At 36.1% G+C, this 19,148-nt stretch overlaps 2 protein-coding genes across 2 annotated transcripts in view; both read left to right on the forward strand.

Annotated features, from left to right (window-relative positions):
• The window catches only part of srrm3 (serine/arginine repetitive matrix 3), a 47,360-nt gene extending 44,009 nt beyond the window's left edge, over window positions 1-3,351 (forward strand). Inside the window, exon 13 of the mRNA XM_067408411.1 lies at window positions 3,144-3,351. Coding sequence (XP_067264512.1) covers window positions 3,144-3,351 — 208 coding nt within the window. The remainder of the gene's footprint in view (window positions 1-3,143) is intronic.
• Window positions 3,352-11,828: 8,477 nt separating this feature from the next.
• hspb1 (heat shock protein, alpha-crystallin-related, 1) lies at window positions 11,829-17,536 on the forward strand. Its single transcript, XM_067407796.1, has 3 exons — window positions 11,829-12,287; window positions 14,604-14,667; window positions 14,815-17,536. The coding sequence occupies exons 1-3, from the start codon at window positions 11,882-11,884 to the stop codon at window positions 14,981-14,983; spliced, it is 639 nt and encodes a 212-aa protein (XP_067263897.1). The 5' UTR covers window positions 11,829-11,881; the 3' UTR covers window positions 14,984-17,536.
• Window positions 17,537-19,148: the final 1,612 nt, after the last annotated feature.

The raw sequence follows: 19,148 nt of genomic DNA on the forward strand, positions 1-19,148 counted from the left end.
AATCACGATTTTGTCATATTGTTAGTCTTTTTTTTTTTATCTGACAGTATTACAAAGTGACTCTCTTTAAGTACACTTAAGTGGCATTTATTTAATTATTATTATATTGTCTGCAAGTAGTTACTTTTTAAATATACTTTTTTTAAAAGATTTGATGTTCACTACAAGTGCACATTCAACACAATTGACCCTTCACAGGGAGTTTGATTGACAGGTGATCTAACCAATCATAATGCCGAATCCGTCATTTTGTCCGACAGAGCAGTCAGGGGAGTTAGTAGATTAACGTTGGTGGATTTGAACTTGAAAAAGGGTGTGTACTGACGTCTTTCCGCGGTTGAAACAACATTCCTTCTGATGTTCATTCATGTTTATTTGATGATATAAATGAACTAGTAGGAAGAGATGATCTGTTCACGAGCCACTTGAACTGAGGCGCTACAGCGATCTGTCACGACACATTAAAGAGCCACAAAATGGTATTTATGGTTTAAATATCTTTAAAAATCACAAAATTTGACATTTGAGACTTTGTTTCATATCAAAAGTAACCTACTCTGTCTTATCTGGCGACGCGTTTCAGTGTCCTCTTTGCTCTGCGATGTTATTCTTTACTCTGTGAAAAATGATGTGTGGCGTGAGAGAGTGGCATGGCTTGTCGGACGTAGCAACAGTAACTAAAGGGGGCGGGAGCTTCTAAGGCAGCTGTAGTGATGACAACTTAACCAATTGCAGATTGGCTCTTTTACTTAGAAGGCGGGGCTTATTCTGCCATATTGCGCGTTGCACTTTCTCCCATTCACAGTAATACGAGTGTTCCGTCTTTGGTATAACTTCACGGACTGGCTTTGTAATACAGTGGACAGCTTACGTATAGCGGCCGCTAATGAGGCATCTATGTATATATACTATGCTTTTGTCTCATTCACTGAAGTTGCAGTAACTGCAAAATTAGGTGTCGTAGAACAGCCTTAAAATACTATATGTAGGCAGCACACTAGGTTCAGAGTCTCTTGGTACGGTCCAAGTCAAATATCTCTTTTTCGCTTTAGTCTCCTCGGCTAACCTCACAGGAATACAGTTCTAGCTTACAGCTGCTTACTGCAGATGCTTAATGCTACTGGAGCGTGAATGTGTGTCTAACATGCTATAAAAACTAATGTTTCTCTTTGAAGACGGAGCCCATGGTGTGCATTTCCATTTACAGTCTGAATACATGATGCTCCCGCAGAATTAGCGTGTGGTTAACAATCACTAACCAAAGCTGAACATCCTCTTTCAGACATTTTCTCTTACAGAAACTAATCATCGCTACAGCACGCCGACACTTACAACGCTTTGACCACTACATGATTATATGTTTATTAAAGTTCAGACTGAGATTACAATGTTAAGTGATGACCTTGCTGGAATATACTAAAGCTGAAACCTGCTATTGATGGTTCTGCATGGTTTTTAGCTGGTCCACTGTGGTCATTTATGGTCTTAAGTTAATCAAAGCTGGTCTAAATAAGTGTAAAACATGTACAAACAAACAAACAAATAAATAAAAATGAATTAATTAAAAAAAACATAAGAAGTCAAACAGCAGGAAAAATAGGAACAAAAATACACTTCAAAATAAGAGTCCTTAAACACAAGACAGGGGAAACGAGACAGGAATTGGAACCGTATTGTATTGTAAGTAAATATTTTCCAAATAAGATTTTAAACATATTTATAATATTAATTTTTCACAGTATAAATTGGGTTTTTATATAAGGAAGTACACTAAAAAAGGGGTCACCTAAAAATTATAATTTACTGAATGAAAATTAAATTAACTGGTTTTATTCAAGTGAAAAATATTATTTAATACTGCAGAATGAACCAAAATACATTACTTTATACCAACAAAATTAATTTTTGTGGGTTAAATCAGGTAAAAAAAAACCAAAAAAAAAAACAGATAACAGATAACAGTTGAATTTTAAAGGTGCCCTAGAATAACAGGCGAATCTCAACATAACACAGACTGTGACGCAACAGTCGGGATCATTAATATGTACACCCCCAATATTTGCATATGCCAGCCCATGTTCAAGGCATTAGACAAGGGCAGCCAGTATTAACATCTGGATCTGTGCACAGCTGAATCATCAGACTAGGTAAGCAAGCAAGAACAATAGCGAGAAATGGCAGATGGAGCAATAATAACTGACATGATCCATGATAACATGATATTTTTAGTGATATTTGTAAATTGTTTTTCTAAATGTTTCGTTAGCATGTTGCTAATGTACTGTTAAATGTGGTTAAAGTTACCATCGTTTCTTACTGTATTCACGGAGACAAGACTGTCGTTATTTTCATTTTTAAACACTTGCAGTCTGTATAATTCATAAACACAACTTCATTCTTTATAAATCTCTCCAACAGTATAGCATTAGCCGTTAGCCACGGAGCATAGCCTCAAATTCATTCAGAATCAAATGTAAACATCCAAATAAATACTATACTCACATAATCCGACGCATGCATGCAGTATGCATGACAAACACTTTGTAAAGATCCATTTGAGGGTTATATTAGCTGTATGAACTTTGTAAATGCGCTGTATTATAGTCGAGAGCTCCGTGGGCGGGGGAGCGCGAGATTTAAAGGGGCCGCAGACTGAATCAGTGCATAGTTGATGATGCCCCAAAATAGGAAGTTACAAAAATTAATTTAAAAAAAATCTATGGGGTATTTTGAGCTGAAACATTCAGGGGACACCTTAGACTTATATTACATCTTTTAAAAACTGGTTCTAGGGCACCTTTAAATTTTAGGATGCAGATCTCTTGCTCAAGATTTCTAAAATATTGAAAACCCATATGTTTTTGATTGATTTGCTGGTGAGAGTGAGATTAACCTGATAAACCATCTTGGTTAAGATAGTTAGAGTTGGTAGATCACCTTGGACCAGCAAGAAACTAGCTACCATTTAATACAATATAAGTAATAACTGATATTACTTTACAAACTAGATTGCAAAGTGATGGCACAGCACATATTTGATGTTATTGAGTGGTCAAAGTGGTGTTCAAGTGCTTATGTTTTTTTAATGTTTATGTTATCATGTGCCTGTATTATATGATCTCTCTGTTCCGTCTTTTCTGCAGCGCACGAAAGCGGCCCATCCCGTACTATCGGCCGAGCCCGTCCTCTTCCAGCTCCGCGAGCAGCTACAGCAGTTCTAGTCGCAGTCGCAGCCGCAGCTACAGCAGTTACAGCAGCCGCAGTCGCAGCCGCAGCAGGAGCCGCTCCAGGAGCCCGAGCCCCGCGCACAGTTACTACAGCCAAAGCAGCTACGAGAGCCCCGGATTCTGAGAGCAACTGAAGGTACGGAGGGGGAAAGTCAAAGACCAGGAGACTAAGACATCTCAACTGTGCAGGACACCTTTCTACGGCAGGAGCTGTGCTGAAGAAAATCACTATATGATGTGCGGAAAAAATGCAGCGGGTATCAGGGTTTCCGGCTGACAGGACGGTCCATAAAATGTTGAGGTGGAGTAACACTGAAAAGATTTAAAACTGAACAAAAATTATACGTTAAAGGTGAAGAGGGTATCTTTTTTTTTTTTTTTTTTTTTTAGCATTTCTGTCTTGTTATCCAGTACAAAAACATTCTTAAATACATTTACTTGAGATGGTCAAATGAAATAAATACGAAATGTTTCCTGAAAAAAGTCTCAAAATGAACGGCTGGTAGGGACTACGACGAGCTTCTTCCCGGGATGGTGACATCACTAACCCTAAAATTTACATAAACTCCGCCCCCGAGAACACACAACAAAGGGGGCGGAGCCATGTTGGTCTGCTTTAGAGAAGAGGAAGAGTTGTTGTAGTCGAGTGTTGTTGTCATGCCGTCATTTTACGCCGGACTGCTTCACAAACGAGGATCAATTCAACACAAAAGATGAACATGACGACACATGCTAGTGGATGAGTTGAATCAACTCCACAGCAACTACATCAATTTATCCACTAACCATTCAGAAACGTCTAAAAGTTGTAACTTCTTCCTGAGTCTCTCCATCAGTGTCGACTCCGGTTTGAACAATGTAAGGCTGAACACCGTTACTGACAATCCTCATTTTGGCTGTGTGAGATTCTCCAGCTTTGTTGTTGTTGAGCTGTTAAAGCTCCGCCCTCTTCTGGAAAGCGGCAGCTCATTTGCATTTAAAGGGACGCAAACAAAAACGGCGTGTTTTTGCTCACACCCAAATAGGGGCAAATTTGACAAGCTATAATAAATGATCTGTGGAGGATTTTGAGCTGAAACTTCACACACACATTCTGGAGACACCAGAGAATAATATTACATCTTGTAAAAGTGGCATTATAGGTCACCTTTAAAACAAGAAAAAATATCTGCCAATGCGATAAGACAAATAAACTTAGTTAAAAGGGAAATCAAGATTATTTTTTCAACCCCCCCCCCCCTTTTTTTTTTTACTTTTTTTTTTGGTTTAAGCAAAAACTTGTGATCAATTGATAAAAAATACTGTATTTATAATGTAAAATATAGAGTAAAACTGGAGAAAAAAAAAGAATTAAAAATAAGTGTATTTCTTTTTTTGGTGTATCTGACACAAATACACTCAATTCATTTCTTGTAGTTTTGAACAGCAAGAAAATACATAAAATCAGGTTTTTCCATTCTTTATTTCCACAATGACATTTTTCTGACCCCATTTACAGTTTTTTTCACCCTTTTTTGAACATAAATGTGTTTTAAGTCATTTTGCTTCTCAAGTAAATGTATCTTGATTTCAGAATGTTTAGATATTTGTACTGGAAAACAAGACAATATATATATATATATATTTTTTTTTTTTCAGTGTTAAAATACTTTCTTGTGTCCCAGTTTAATACAGAGAGTCTCTGTCACAACATAGATCTGTTCATATATGGATCCTGACAAGTTCAACCAATGGTAGGACCTTCTGTTTGTTTGGGAAACCTTCTGGTCATTACTGGTGCTCTTTGAAGCAAAGCATCACTGTTATTATCTCGCTTGTTATTTTTACAGTTATGTTTAGTGGTGCAGAAATTACACACTTCACCCTTAACATATGCTTTGTTCATAAAGCGAAAATCCTTTTGTGTGTGTGTGTGTGTGAATCCGATTCAAATCCACTCAATCATTTTTTGAAGAAAGTGCATCAAATCTGATTTTTCCGTCCTTTCTTTCCACAATGACTCATAATTATACTAATAATAATGTTATCACTATAAAAATTATGTAGATACACTATTAAATACACTGTCTGAACAAACACATCTGATCTCTAACAAAGGTATCTGAGGTGACATTATAAAATACAGCCGGTCTGTACAGATTAAAACCAGCCGACTACACGTCAAACCCTGCGAGATGCTGACACACACTTATGATGCACAGAGATACTGATGTTGTCAGCATTTTTGTATTTAACATATTCAATGTTACAAATAGATCCAGTGTCTCTATTTAAAGACTAAAAGGCCTGAAGAACAAAGATAAGATGAGCACTTTTTTTCCCCTGAAATTCTTCCACGCTGCAAAAATAACCAAAAAACTGGGTTTGGGTTGGTGACTATATTCCTACACTGAAGATGAACGAAAGCAAGAACAAACTATTCGACTTTACAGGAGCTTATGATTTGGGTGAATCTCATAAAGAAATGTCCAGCTCATATAGAAACAAGAAATTAAATGTTGTACAAAGTAATTAAGCACCATAAAGATTTTGTGAATTTTGACTTTTTCATAACCACATTTTTTATAACCATTTTTTATTTAGGATATTGACAATTGGGTGATTTAAATGTGTATATTTGGTCTTGGAGATCATAATTATCCCTCTGGTGCTCTTCGGTTGTTTTTGACCAAAAAATTGTACTTTTTATTTCGATTTTTGTTTTTACTTTGGGATGGTACAAAACTTTTTAAAGGTTTTGGCACTTGAGATGTGAACACACACACAGAAAAGGATAAACTGTCCTAAAAAAATTAGCACACTTGTGCTCCTTGCCATCAAAAATGGCCACTTTGGAAGTGAAAGGGAAATGAATTTCATCTAGTGGAAGCGTTTGGTACTGCGCCCAAACAAAATCTTAATGAAAGCTCATTTTTTGAGATATCAACCTCAAATTTGGAACACAACATGATTAGTTGTTTGGCTCTGATTTTGTTAGTATTTTAAGTATTATTAAATTTTTTTGTGCAGTTTTTATAACAATAAACAAACTTCTATAACTTTTTTGTTTACTTTTTTCACTTCAAGTGTCTTCTTTAAAAAACAAACTGAAGTCTGTGCTCAAAAAATGAATAAATGGATTATAACTACTGCATAAATATAATTTAGTACTACAAATCTCCTCAAAAATACAAGATATTAAATGAAAAACATTATCAAATTAAAATATAGTACATTCATTTAATTGAAATAAAAAAAGGATAAATTCTGTCATTTTTTTGTGTGCCACACGATGAGCACCAGAGGGGTTAGACATACTTCATTTTCTTTGTTATGCAAATATAATTGTTTGTTTATTTATTTATTTATTTTTTACTTTGGGTTGACAGGTTTGTTATTTTGTTTTTAAAAAATATTTGTGTGTTTTTGAGATTCACCCATTAATTATTTAAAAAACGCATCTTTTTTAGTTGAAGTTGTATTATAAGGACTGTATGTCAGGATGTTTTCGTTTGAATATTTCCGCTGCAAGTTTTGGCTGTAAACTATGCACTGTATATTCCAAGTTATATACCGGATTATATAAAGGCTTCGTACGTGGAAAAGCTTGGCATGATGCAGAGGAGAGGCTGCGTGTCTGGGTGTAAGTCTCTCTCCTGCCCTCCTTTACTCTCGGATCTCTTTGGAAAATCCATATCTGATGCACCTATAAAGCGAGTCCATTTTGGAGATGTGATATTTCTTATTATATACAGTATTCCACTTCTATTTTGGCTGTGTTTAGTGCATATAAATACGGTTAGAGCTTTGTGTTGTACAGTTATTATCTGAACTCTCTGTTGTTTTTAACCCCCGTCTCTAGTGTAGGTGCACTTACCTGAAACCAGGCTGCAAAAATATACACGCACACGTCTTTTTGAGCATATTTATTCATGTTATTCTATTTATTCGGTGATGCTATTTATTTAATATTCGTTGCATATTTATTTTGTTATTTATTACTTTTTGGCTCTGTTTTTATAAGGAGTTGCACCATTTTCTGTGCGTATTGCACATTTGCAAAGTTTCGATTGTTTTCAATGAATCCTTCTGCATCCTTTAAAGTCAACATGAAGTCTGATTAACTTTCCTGTTCTGATTTTCAATGATTTGTTGATGCATGTTAGTCCGAATCATTTTTCATCAAAACTTTCTCCACCTCTGAAACAACTTTTCTTTTCTGCTGGCATCACAAATCCTTTTTAACTTTTGACACACATCATCAGCATCATCGTCCAATCAATTCCTGGTGGACAAAATACCTCCTTTTTCTTGAATTTTTCTTTAATATACTGTTGCACTCTGAAATACGTCACATTTTTGGAAGTGAAAGGGGTTTCATGTTGACCTTAGATGCAGAACTACAATGAATTGTTATGAAATGATTATTTTTAAAGCAGAAGACTGGTTGTTGTTTTACGAGTTTGCATTTTCCAAATATTTATTATAATTTATTGTACTTTTATTTGTTGTCTCTCATTCCCTCCTTCAAATGGAGACTGAGCTGGCCTTTTATCAGTTATTTCTTTGTCTTTCTTCCTTGGAAAGAGCGAATAAAGGAGGCGGATTACAGGCCCAGCGTCGGCTCATGTGAACTTTAACCTTATGATGCAGGAAATGGCCTCAGTCTTCCTTTTTATGTGTCTCGTCGCCAGTGTTATATGATTTTACACACCTGTTGATTTAATAATGTGAGCTGATACAGCTCTAACTTCCCAACTGTATAAAGTCTGTAGATTTAGTGACCAGTCATAAATAAACACATAATAAAAGTATCTGCAAATGAATCATCTTCATGTCCTGTTCTTGCTTTTGAGTTTTGGCTTGTTTCAAAATGTAATATCTTGTCTTCAGATGTAATACTCCTTGTGGAAAAAGAAGCATATTTCAGCATACTTTTAAAAAGAGTACTTTTCATGTAAATGATATACTTAAATATATACAGTTGAAAAAAAAGTATGTGAACCACTTGCAGAATCTGTGAAAATGTGAATAATTTTAACAAAATAAGAGAGATCATATAAAATGCATGTTATATTTTTATTTATTACTGTCCTGAGTAATATATTTTACATAAAAGATGTTTACATGTAATCCACAAGACAAAAAAAAAAGCTAAATTTATCAAAACGACCCCGTTCAAAAGTATGTGCACCCTTGATTCTCAATACTGTGTGTGGTCACCTGATGATAAACTAAAATACTTTAATGCTAATGTTGAAGTTGCAATTTAGTACATTTAAAATATATTAGTAGCCTATGCTATGTAGGCTAATTTTTTTGTTAGCGGAGACGGCGCAGAGATGATGGCGTTCTTATTACTCAACAGGTGAGTAAGTTATTTTATTTAACAGATGAAATATCATATGTTGCTCTCTAACAGAGTTCATTGTAGGCCTAAATTATTATTATTATGAAGGGCCATATTCATATGCGCAGTTACATGTAAGTGCATTCAACGGGAAATTAATGATTGTCAAGTTATTGGTATTCCATGAAATTAGCATGGTGTTTTAGTGCCCCCTAATGGTTTTTAGAGTATTGCAGACGTTCTTTATTTTGATCCTTCCGGCCAGCCTGAGGATTTTGTGTCTCCAGTGTAATCATCCGAGGCCAGTTTCAGAAAGGGGGTTTAGTATGTTAACCCTGAAATGAGCGAAACTCCAGGTTTACCTTTTCTCATGCAAGAGACAAAATGGTGTTCGTTGAGCCTGTAGCCAACGTTTTGCTTTTCTTTATGTTTTAAATGTTATCGTCATTGTTTCTTTCTTTTGTTTTCTAAGTTGTTGTTTTTTTTTTTTTCTCATTATATGTTGGATTTCAATGGCCCCTGTTTTACCTTTTTTGGGGGGCATGCCTTATTAGAAATGAAAGCCAATTCAAGAGACTTCAGAGTTTTTGCTTTTCTTGCTGCCTGCCTAGCCAGTCCAGACCTCCTTACAACACTATGTTTATACATACTATATATACACTGCAGTAATAGTAATATGGCAGTATGCTATTCTGATCATATCTTTGGAAGTGTCTGGTACTCTCTGTCAACACTAGATGTTGCTGTAGACGCTCATGTGATTTGTGTCTGGAAGGTTCTTGCTCTTTCACAAACTCCAGCCGTTCACTGTGGAAATGAAACAGTTGTATTTATAGTCCAGCAGCTCAAAACTTCACATGCTTAACATTTCTGTTCATTTCTATAATGTCCTTCAAGCTTCTTCCAGACTTTTGAGTTGCTGAACATTCCAAAAAAGAAGCTAAAATCGCTTGTAAGTTTGGATAAAAGTTTGTGAATTAATTCATTTTAATGAGATTTGTATTCTTTTTTTATCCTAATACGATTTAACTTTATTAAAGCAATAAGTCGTCTACAGATGTAAGTCAGTTTATTATATTCAGATGATTTATTGCTAAAATATACACATTTCCATTATCAGTAGGTGTTGTCTTGCTATTGTGACTTTTAAGCTAGTGAATGCTATAATGGTATATGAAATCTTTCAGTATCATGGTGTATATCAAAGCACTACGGTATTACAATCTGAAACATCTCAGTACTTACATTTCTGCATTTTCTGTCAGATGCATTTATCAAAAGCGCCTTACATTGCATTGAAGCTATACATTTAATCATTCCCTGGGAATTGATCCCGTGACCTTGGAATGAAAACACTGATGTGTTCACGCAGCGCAGAGATTTACAGTTTGTGTTTAAATGTGCCGCAGGGCTGAAATGAAACACTATCAAAGGGTTTACTTGAATATTTGAGCACTGTTGATACACTGATACACATTCACCATTATTTTTAATTCAGTGCAATATGAGATATTGTTCATGAAGATATTGTCAATGAGAAGTGACAAATCATCCTCCTTTTTAAGTGTTATTTTGTTATACTAGTCTATTATAGTTTTTGTTAAAAAGTGACCCACTTTCACAAGATGTAATATCAGTCTCTGGTGTCTCCAGAATGTGTGTGTGAAGTTTCAGCTCAAAATCCCACACAGATCATTTATTATAGCTTGTCAAATTTGCCCCTAGTTTGGTGTGAGCAAAAACACACTGTTTTTGTGTGTGTCCCTTTAAATGCTAATGAGCTCCGCTTTCCAGAAGAGGGCGGAGCTTTAACAGCTCAACAACAACAAAGCTGGAGAATCTCACGCAGACAAAATGAGGATTGTCAGTAACGGTGTTCAGCCTTACAAGTGGATGATTCAACTCATCGACTAGCATGTGCCGTCATGTTAATCTTTTGAGCAAATCCAGCGTTGAATCGACTCTCGTTTGTGAAGCAGTCCGGCATAAAATGACAGCATGACAACAACACAGAGAAATGCAGAGAAAGGCTTACCAAAACAAAGTTACTGGGTTTTTCATGTTTTCTGGGTTGGTAGATGCACCGGAGACACAATTATAGAACTTAAACATGGAAAAACGTCAGATTTTCATAATATGCCTCCTTTAATATTTTGCATTAGATTTTATTTTTATATTTTTTTAAAGTGTTTTTTTTTTTTTTTTTTTTTTTTTTTATCTGTATAGTTTTTTTTTTAAATTCATTTTATTTATTAGTTTTGGTTTATTTAGTTTTTGAGTTTTAGTACTTAACCCCCGGTTTCACAGATGAGGACTAAACTAGTCCTAGACTAAAATGCATGTTTGAGCTGTTTGAACTGAAAGCAACTCGAACTGACATACATTAAAATCAATCAGTGCCACTGTTTTGTCTCAAGATGCACACCAGTGGTGTTTTTTTCTGGTGTACGTTTATAAAAGCTACTTAAATATCCTAATTGAACTAAGGTTTAATCCTGACTTAGGCTAAGCCCTGTCTGTGAAACCGGGCCCAAGTGTTTATTTATTTATTATGGTTTTAGTTTTAGTTAATGATTATAAAAGTTTTTTTTTATTTTTTCTAGCCTGTCTACATTTGTTTGTTTTCTAACAGCCTGTGTGCGTCTTCTTGTCTACAGTGGTATTTTAGTATCATTGATATACTGTTATATTTATCAATATAATATTGCATTTGTTTTGTTGATTTTGTTGTGTTATTGTGTTATTTCAGTTTTAGTTATTTTAGTATTTCAAGTTAAATGAATGAGAAATGTTGAAATAAATACATTTAAGTTTTTATACATTTTATATGATTTTAGCAAACATTTATTTTTATTGCACGTAACGAAAAAGTCGTTTTTAGGTTTAGTTAATAAGTATCACACTGTTTGTCTGTAGGTTAATTCATCTGTCTGGTTTGTGTTCTCAGTGTTTGGAGATTCAGTCCAGTGAATTCCTGCAGTAAATCATCTATTAGCACATGTGCGATTGGTCACCTGTTATGTCTTTGTGTCGGTTTCTGCTGACTCGGTCTGTGTGCTTTACAACAATCCTCAGATTCATGACAAGAATGTGTTTGTGAGAGCCAGGAAAGGGGACGGAGTCGGCTTTGGGCCTTGGATTCCATTCTCATGCGAGGCCGTCCGTGAATAGACATTCTAGTCACTTCTATAAATATCCGGATGGGAGGGGGTGCATGAGTGTGGAAGGGGGTGTGTCGGCCAAGAAGCTTCTTATAAATCTCAGCCCTCCCAAACAGGACACAGCACACGCCTGAAAACTTTCAGAGCAAGAGCGAACTTCAGCCATGGCCGAGAGACGCATTCCCTTCAGCTTCATGCACGGCTCACCCTGGGACCCTTTCCGCGACTGGTACCAGGGCAGCCGGCTCTTCGATCAAACCTTCGGGATGCCACCCTTCTCCGAGGAGATGCCCACTTTCCCGAGCACGCACTGGCCCGGATACATTCGGCCCTTTGGACATCCCGACATGCCCTCCTTAATGCAGAGCCCAGCGATGGCTCAGATGCCCATGTCGCCCCCCGCGGTGATGGTGCCTCCAAACTACGGACGGGCCCTTTCCCGACAGCTCAGCACGGGAATGTCTGAGATAAAACAGACGCAGGACGCATGGAAGATCAGCCTGGACGTCAATCACTTCGCCCCAGAGGAGCTGTCGGTGAAGACCAAAGATGGGGTGGTGGAGATCACCGGTGAGCACTTTCATGTCATGATTTAGCCCAAGAAGAGCAGCTCAGTTTGTTCTCAAGCCATAGATGAAGTGTTGATGAAGACTGTCAGTGTTGTGTTTATCTGTGAACTGACTTCATCATAGATCCACTAAAACATCAGCTGATTCAAACACACTGACACTTTAAACATGAAGCAGAAAAGTGAACTTCAGATGTTTTGTGTGCACAGATATGCAAGTTCATATTTTGCTTTGAGGAAGGAAATCACACCTGATTTGCATAGTTGTTTTGAAAGAGAAAAGTCCAGGAATTATCATGCTTTGAAAAAAAAAAAAAAGCAAAATCATGCTTTGGTGAATCATATTTATGAATCTTTGACTTAATTATGACTTTGTCATAATTTCAACGTTTTATCTCATAATTATGACATTTTATGTTATAATTAAGTGTTAATAATAGATTTTTATGATATACTTATCTCATAATTTCACATCACATTTATGACTTTTATGCCAATTGACTTATCTCAATGATGACATTGTATCTCATAATTGACTTATTGTCATAATTATGACATTTTATCTCATAATTATGACTTAGTATCTTAATTTTGACTTACTGTCTCATAATTGTGGCTTTTTATCTCAAAATTATGACTTAGTATCTGATCAATTCAACTTATTGTGTTGCAATTGTGGCTTTTTATGTCATTATGACTTAGTATCTCATATTTTTGACTTTTTATGTCATAATTATGCATATTTATTCATATTCTCATAATTATATCTCATAATTTCAACTTTTTGTCACAATTATGACTGACATAATTGACTTAGTACTTCATAATTTCAATTTATTGTGTCATTAATCATGGCTCTAATCTCAAAATTATGACTTTGTATGTCATAATTTCAACTTTTTATCACAATAATGACTTTTTATGTCAGTTGACTTCTTATAATTGTGACTTGGTATCTCATAATTCTGACTTATTGTGTCATAATTATGGCTTTTTTATCCCAAAATTCATATTTCATATATTATCTCAAAAGTCATATTTCAACTTTTTATCTCATAGTTGTGACTTTTTATGTCATAATTATGCATTTTATCCATACTTTAATTTCGTAATTATGGCTTAATATATCCTAATTTCAACTTTTTGTCACAATTATGACTTTTTATGTCATAATTGATTTAGTACTAATATCTCATAATTCTGACTTATGGTCATAATTATGATATTTTATTTCATAATTATAACTTAAGATCTCATAATTTCTACTTTTCTTTCTCAAAATTATGACTTTTTGTCATAACTGACTTTTGTATCTCATAATTTTGATTTATTGTGTCCTAATTATGGCTTTTAACCTCAAAATTATCTTAATATCTCATAACTTCAACTTATTGTGTCATAATTATGACTTTTAAATCTTATAATTAAGACTTTTTCTCTCGTAACTATGATTTACCAAAGCATGATTTTTTTTTTTAATGGGCTTAACATGGGCTTCCACGTTTAATGGAGCTGGTAGAGTGTGAAGTAAAGGAAAGCTGCTGAACAACAGATGTTGCTGATCTTCTGCAGGGTGGGAGCTGATAAAAACAGCCTGCAAAATTCCTGAGAAATGACACAGCCAGAGCTCAGAGCGGTTTAAACGGCATCTGCAGGATATTTTCACCTCAACAGTACTGATGTCTTGTGGTCTAAAGGCCAGCGTTTGAAGATAGAGCCGTATAGAGACGTGTGTGTGTGCATCATTGCTCTTTCATAGCTCATGAGAATTACATTCTCAGCTGTGTATCATTTACTTTTTTTTGTTTCATATGGAAATGCATCAGATTTCAGAAGCAAAATGGCTGGTAAAATAGGGAGCATGTCATGTTGATCTTGTGAAGTAATACACACTGGACTCAATCTTTTAATGACTCCTATCACATCCATCACTGTGGTCGCCTATCAGATCACGAGGGTCTTGTGAGGTTTCAGACATGTTGTCTATAAACAAACAGAGCTGGTGCTGGGTTACCCGGGTGGGTGTCAGCCAGAGTTTAACTCTGAGGACAGTGAGGTCAAATGCACCATGTTGAGTTACACTTTCAGGAAGTGGTTTAGAGAAGGAGCAGATACTGGTCACCGAAGCCTGAGGCGAAGCTCAGTCAATGTGCGATTAAACGCTTCCAAAGAAGTGTGACATGAATGTGAATGGGGATTGATCAATCAAAACAATCCTAAGGTGTCATCCTTTTAATGCAGAATCTGAGAGAAATGAAAGAGATCTCATTTGTGTTTCTTCTTTTCTAACTGTCCGCTCACGTCTGATCTTCACACAGGCAAACACGAGGAGAGGAAGGATGAACACGGCTTCGTGTCCAGATGTTTCACCAGGAAATACACGTAAGTACTGAGATCCTGATGAAGCACACTTGATAGGGAGGATGAATAATGAGAGGGTGGAGATAATGCTTCACATTGCATAATATTTCACATCATAACACTGTTTTTGAAACGTAAATGTAGTGACACGAGTCTGTTGTGTTGCAGTCTGCCCTCTGGTGTCGACTCTGAGAAGATCACCTCCTGTCTGTCTCCTGAGGGCGTCCTGACCATTGAAGCTCCTCTGCCCAAACCTGCAATCCAGGGCTCTGAAATCAACATCCCTGTTAACACAGGCAGCAGCACAGCGGCCGTCAGCGCCACGAAGAAACCCTGAGCACTACAACACACACACACACACACACACACAGATAACAATTTTTTCAGCATGAAAGTCTTGCTACTTCTGGTCTGTAAACTGCAGGTAGGAGAGGATGGATTGCCGCACTGCATTCCCATCTCATTTCTTTACATCTTTCTTTTTCATCTTTGTCACTCTTTCTTCTCCTCCTCTCTTCTACTTGTAGTAAATCAACAACAGTCTCTCGAAAACATGCTCATATTTCACCCCCAAATCCAAGTAAAAATTAAAAAAACAATATTTTTGATTAAGAATATTAAGCCTGTTTTATGACCAATAATATATTTTCATGACAATTAACCATTTTACCCCAAATACTAATTATAATGGGAAAATATTATTTATTTATATTTTAAATAGAGTATTGATATTTAACTATATGCTTTTAATTGTCTAGAGAAACCCATTTTTATCATTACAATAATGAGATTTTTTTGCACTACAGTAATGTGAGAATCAAAAATAATGTCACAATTTAAATGCTCCTGAAATATGATTGGCCTTTATGCTAGATAGATTTTTTTCTCTTGTGATTTTGAGATTATGAGCAAGTCATTTCTTCACATAACTACGGTTTTACTATATATGCTGGTTTTGCTTCAGTTTTAACACCTTTTTTGAACCACTAGCAAACATACGCAGTCAGGCACAATAAAAAAAAAAAAAGTTTGTTTATCATTATGTTTTATGTCACCTGGTCCATGTTAGTTAATGTTAACCAGTAGTCAAATACTGTAGCGAATACTTGCAACCTTTTTGAAACCAATCTGACTCTCATTTACAAATGAGGAAAAAAAATTCACTTTGACTTTATCATACTGCTGGGAGAGTAACAACATGGTTTCAGTCTTCAGATTGGTCTCTTTGGGTTTCTGAGGCATTACATAATGTTCTATATTACTGTAATAGACTTTCCCATCATGAGCTATCCTAATGGTAGAAACGGGAATAAACATCTTCAAGGCAAGGCAAATGATTTTATGGCATTTATTTGTTTTGTCATTATGGTCAAAACCACACCCATTCATTTATTATATATTTTGCAATAACAGACTGTCTATTTTCATTAAGTGCAAATAGCGTCCCTTGTTGGCAAATTCTATTAGCTCCGCCCACCAATGTCTGATTGGGCCACTCTATTTTAAAAAAAGGTGCTCAGAATCCAACATCTTGAGTGGTGCAGCAGTAGCGAGTAGTAGCACCGATCGACACAGTTCGAATCCGCCTTTTGCCGAGTTCACTCTTTTCCATTTTCCCATCACATATCACACCAGAAAGGCATGTATTTTGAATAAAAAATTAAACAATGCTCTAAAAGTGCAAATAAACTGCCTAATGAGTGTTTAATTCAAGTATTTATTGGGTACGGTTAAGGGAAGATTTTATTCTCCCAATAAGGCAGCATCCATTTAATACTTTTAATAAATATAATCATTTACACTCTATGATATTATTGTATCCTGTTAATGTACAAAAAATACTGAGGTGCAAATAGTATCTGCCAATATAAAGATAGCATATAATTACTATTTACTCTAATTGCAAAGAACTGTTACTTTTACACAATCTATCACTATTTTCATTTGGTGTAAATAGCCGCTGACGTTGAATAATTTGACAATCCTCCCAACTGAAAATCAGATAAATGTTTGCAGATTCCATCTGGACTTGCTTATGAAAAGAGTGAGTGATGCTTGTTCTTGATCGTCATCTCTCTCTCACACAACAGGAAACAATTTTGTCGAAACTTTCATGAATCTAAACATAAGATCAATACGGTTATTGACTGTAACTGTAAGAGGTGCCTTGAAATAGCAGAGATGAGATAGAAACCACTTTAATAAGTAATAGAAGTTGTTTGAACTGTTTTATGCATAATGTATCTCAGAGTGTAGTCATGCATGTGAGCTTCATCTACTGAAATAGCATCTGTATGCATGTTTCATGATCACTGCACACAGTTTACATCAGTGTTATCTTTCAAAAATTATCATTTTAATATTACCCATGCAGTTCTGCAGCATTTTTTTAAAACCATGTACAGTGATTTGATAGATGGCCATGTAGTATGATTAGAAAAGATGACTGTACTGATTCTGACGGCCCTGAAAAAGGGATTTCCTTATAGTGAACTGAATCTTATCTGGCCTGTTGAGGAGGTACAGTACAAATAAGTGTGCATAATGTTTGCATATCTATATGAATTTTAGGCTCTATTCTAGATTAATTCAAGTTCATGTTAAAATACACATATTCATGCTTAATAAGCAGATACAACTATAAACTATTGGTGATCTCACTGTGGTGATGTAAATGTATTCCTGTTTAAGTAGCCTCAGATTGCAATATTGGCTCAACCAGTGGCATGCGATTGAGACGGGTGAAGTGTTTAAGAAACCAGTTTGAAAACAGTCATTATTATTGCAATTCCAGTTGGTGTAATGGCAATAAATTATACCATTAAAAGATTTACATGGTGAAAAAATTGGTGCCAGATCAGTGAAAATCAGTCAATATTGTCACTGTTCTTTTTAAAAGCTTGAATAAATGATTTTATCTCTTTCCCCATGGCCTCTTTCGTCTTTGTATCCATCCATTCCTTATTTTGCCAGCTGTCTAACTCTGAGAACAGTCCAGTCTTCACTATGTGTAGTGATATATGAGCCGAGGGTTTGATTGGAGGAAACACAGATGCGTGCACATGCACACTGTCAGCTGGTAAGCAGAAGTAGGCCAGCTCTCCTAAGACTCCATCTCACTAACTCTCTCATTTCAATAACATTGATACCACTGCCAAAATGTTATAAAAGCAATATGGGGTGCAATTTATCTATTATACTGAATACAGAGAGAGAGAGAGAGGGCGCTGTGAATTTGCCAAAGAACAACGTGAAAAGAAAATTAAAAAGAACTGAGTGAAAGAACTGAACTCTAACTCTTATGGATTAATAACTGGCAATATTTCAGCATGTGCACATTTGAAGGATGCTTTATTGAAAATGAGCACTGAGGAACCTACAGTAGAACATTTACGAAAATTAACCATGGTTTTATTATAGTAACATTTTTAGTAAATATGGTTTTGGTGGATTGATTACCATTTACCACAGTTTTACAACAAATACCATGGTTAACCTATTTATTTTGTGGCCACCATGGTTTAACTAGCCTATAATAATCATGTTTTGGGGGGGTTTTATTTGTAGTAAAACCCTGGTTAATTTTCGAAAGGGTAGAAACAATATTTCATCATGGTAGGCTACATTAATAAGGCCATGCAAAGACTTTAAGCTTGCTTCAGAGTTTGTCTGATGTTCAGCTATTTATCTAATTACATGAAAAAACAGAAACATAAGAATGAGCTGGAACTTTCAGTTGCATTTTGGGAATTCTACAGCAAAAGGTTTGAGATTTTATTTGTTTTTAAACAATGGTTAAAATAGGAACCTAACATAACGCCTTCACACATTAGTTATGCAAATTTATATGAACACAGAACCCTAACTATCCTTTATTTCACCTACAACAAACCATACATCTGTAACGTATATGTTACAGTACAGAAGGGACAGAGACCGACTTTCACAGGTAAAGGAGTTTTATTGAGAACCAGTACGAGCAATAGCTGAAGTGCAGGTGAGTGAAAGGTGAAGTAGAGCAGGTACTTGAGGTGTAGAGTGATGACAGAGTTCTTTTGTGATTTCAGATGCTGATGACCTTGGAACTGGAGACGATGGAGACGCTGGAGATACTGGAGATAAGGAGCACTCACACAGAGAGGAGAGAACACACAAGGAGATTTCTGGAGACAGGTAAGTAGATCACAGGGAGTCCTTAAGGTAAGCATACAGGTAAGTTAATGCAAACGAGACCGGACATCGAGTGGTGTGTGTGAGTGCTCTTTATGCTGGAGGTGATGAGGTGCATTGATGAGGTGCAGGTGCCGGTGATCAGTATTCTGGTGATTGGGTGCGCTGTGATTGGTGAGCGGTGGAGCCTGACGTGTCTGTGACCGTACCCCCCCCTCCACGGCCCGCTCCTGAGGGCCGAGGACCCCGTTGTCAAGGTGGCTGTCCTCTTGCACGTGGGGCAGGTCTGTCAGGGTGATTGCCGTGGAAGGTAAGTAGCAGATTGGGATAGA

This window comes from Chanodichthys erythropterus, chromosome 13, assembly GCF_024489055.1.
Source record: "Chanodichthys erythropterus isolate Z2021 chromosome 13, ASM2448905v1, whole genome shotgun sequence".
Lineage (NCBI taxonomy): Eukaryota > Metazoa > Chordata > Actinopteri > Cypriniformes > Xenocyprididae > Chanodichthys > Chanodichthys erythropterus.

Coding starts and splice junctions, on each gene's coding strand:
- hspb1 (XM_067407796.1), top strand. CDS start 11,882: ATGGCCGAGAGACGCATTCCCTTCAGCTTCATGCACGGCTCACCCTGG. Junction 12,288..14,603: donor TGGGGTGGTGGAGATCACCG/GTGAGCACTTTC, acceptor ATCTTCACACAG/GCAAACACGAGGAGAGGAAG. Junction 14,668..14,814: donor TGTTTCACCAGGAAATACAC/GTAAGTACTGAG, acceptor GTTGTGTTGCAG/TCTGCCCTCTGGTGTCGACT.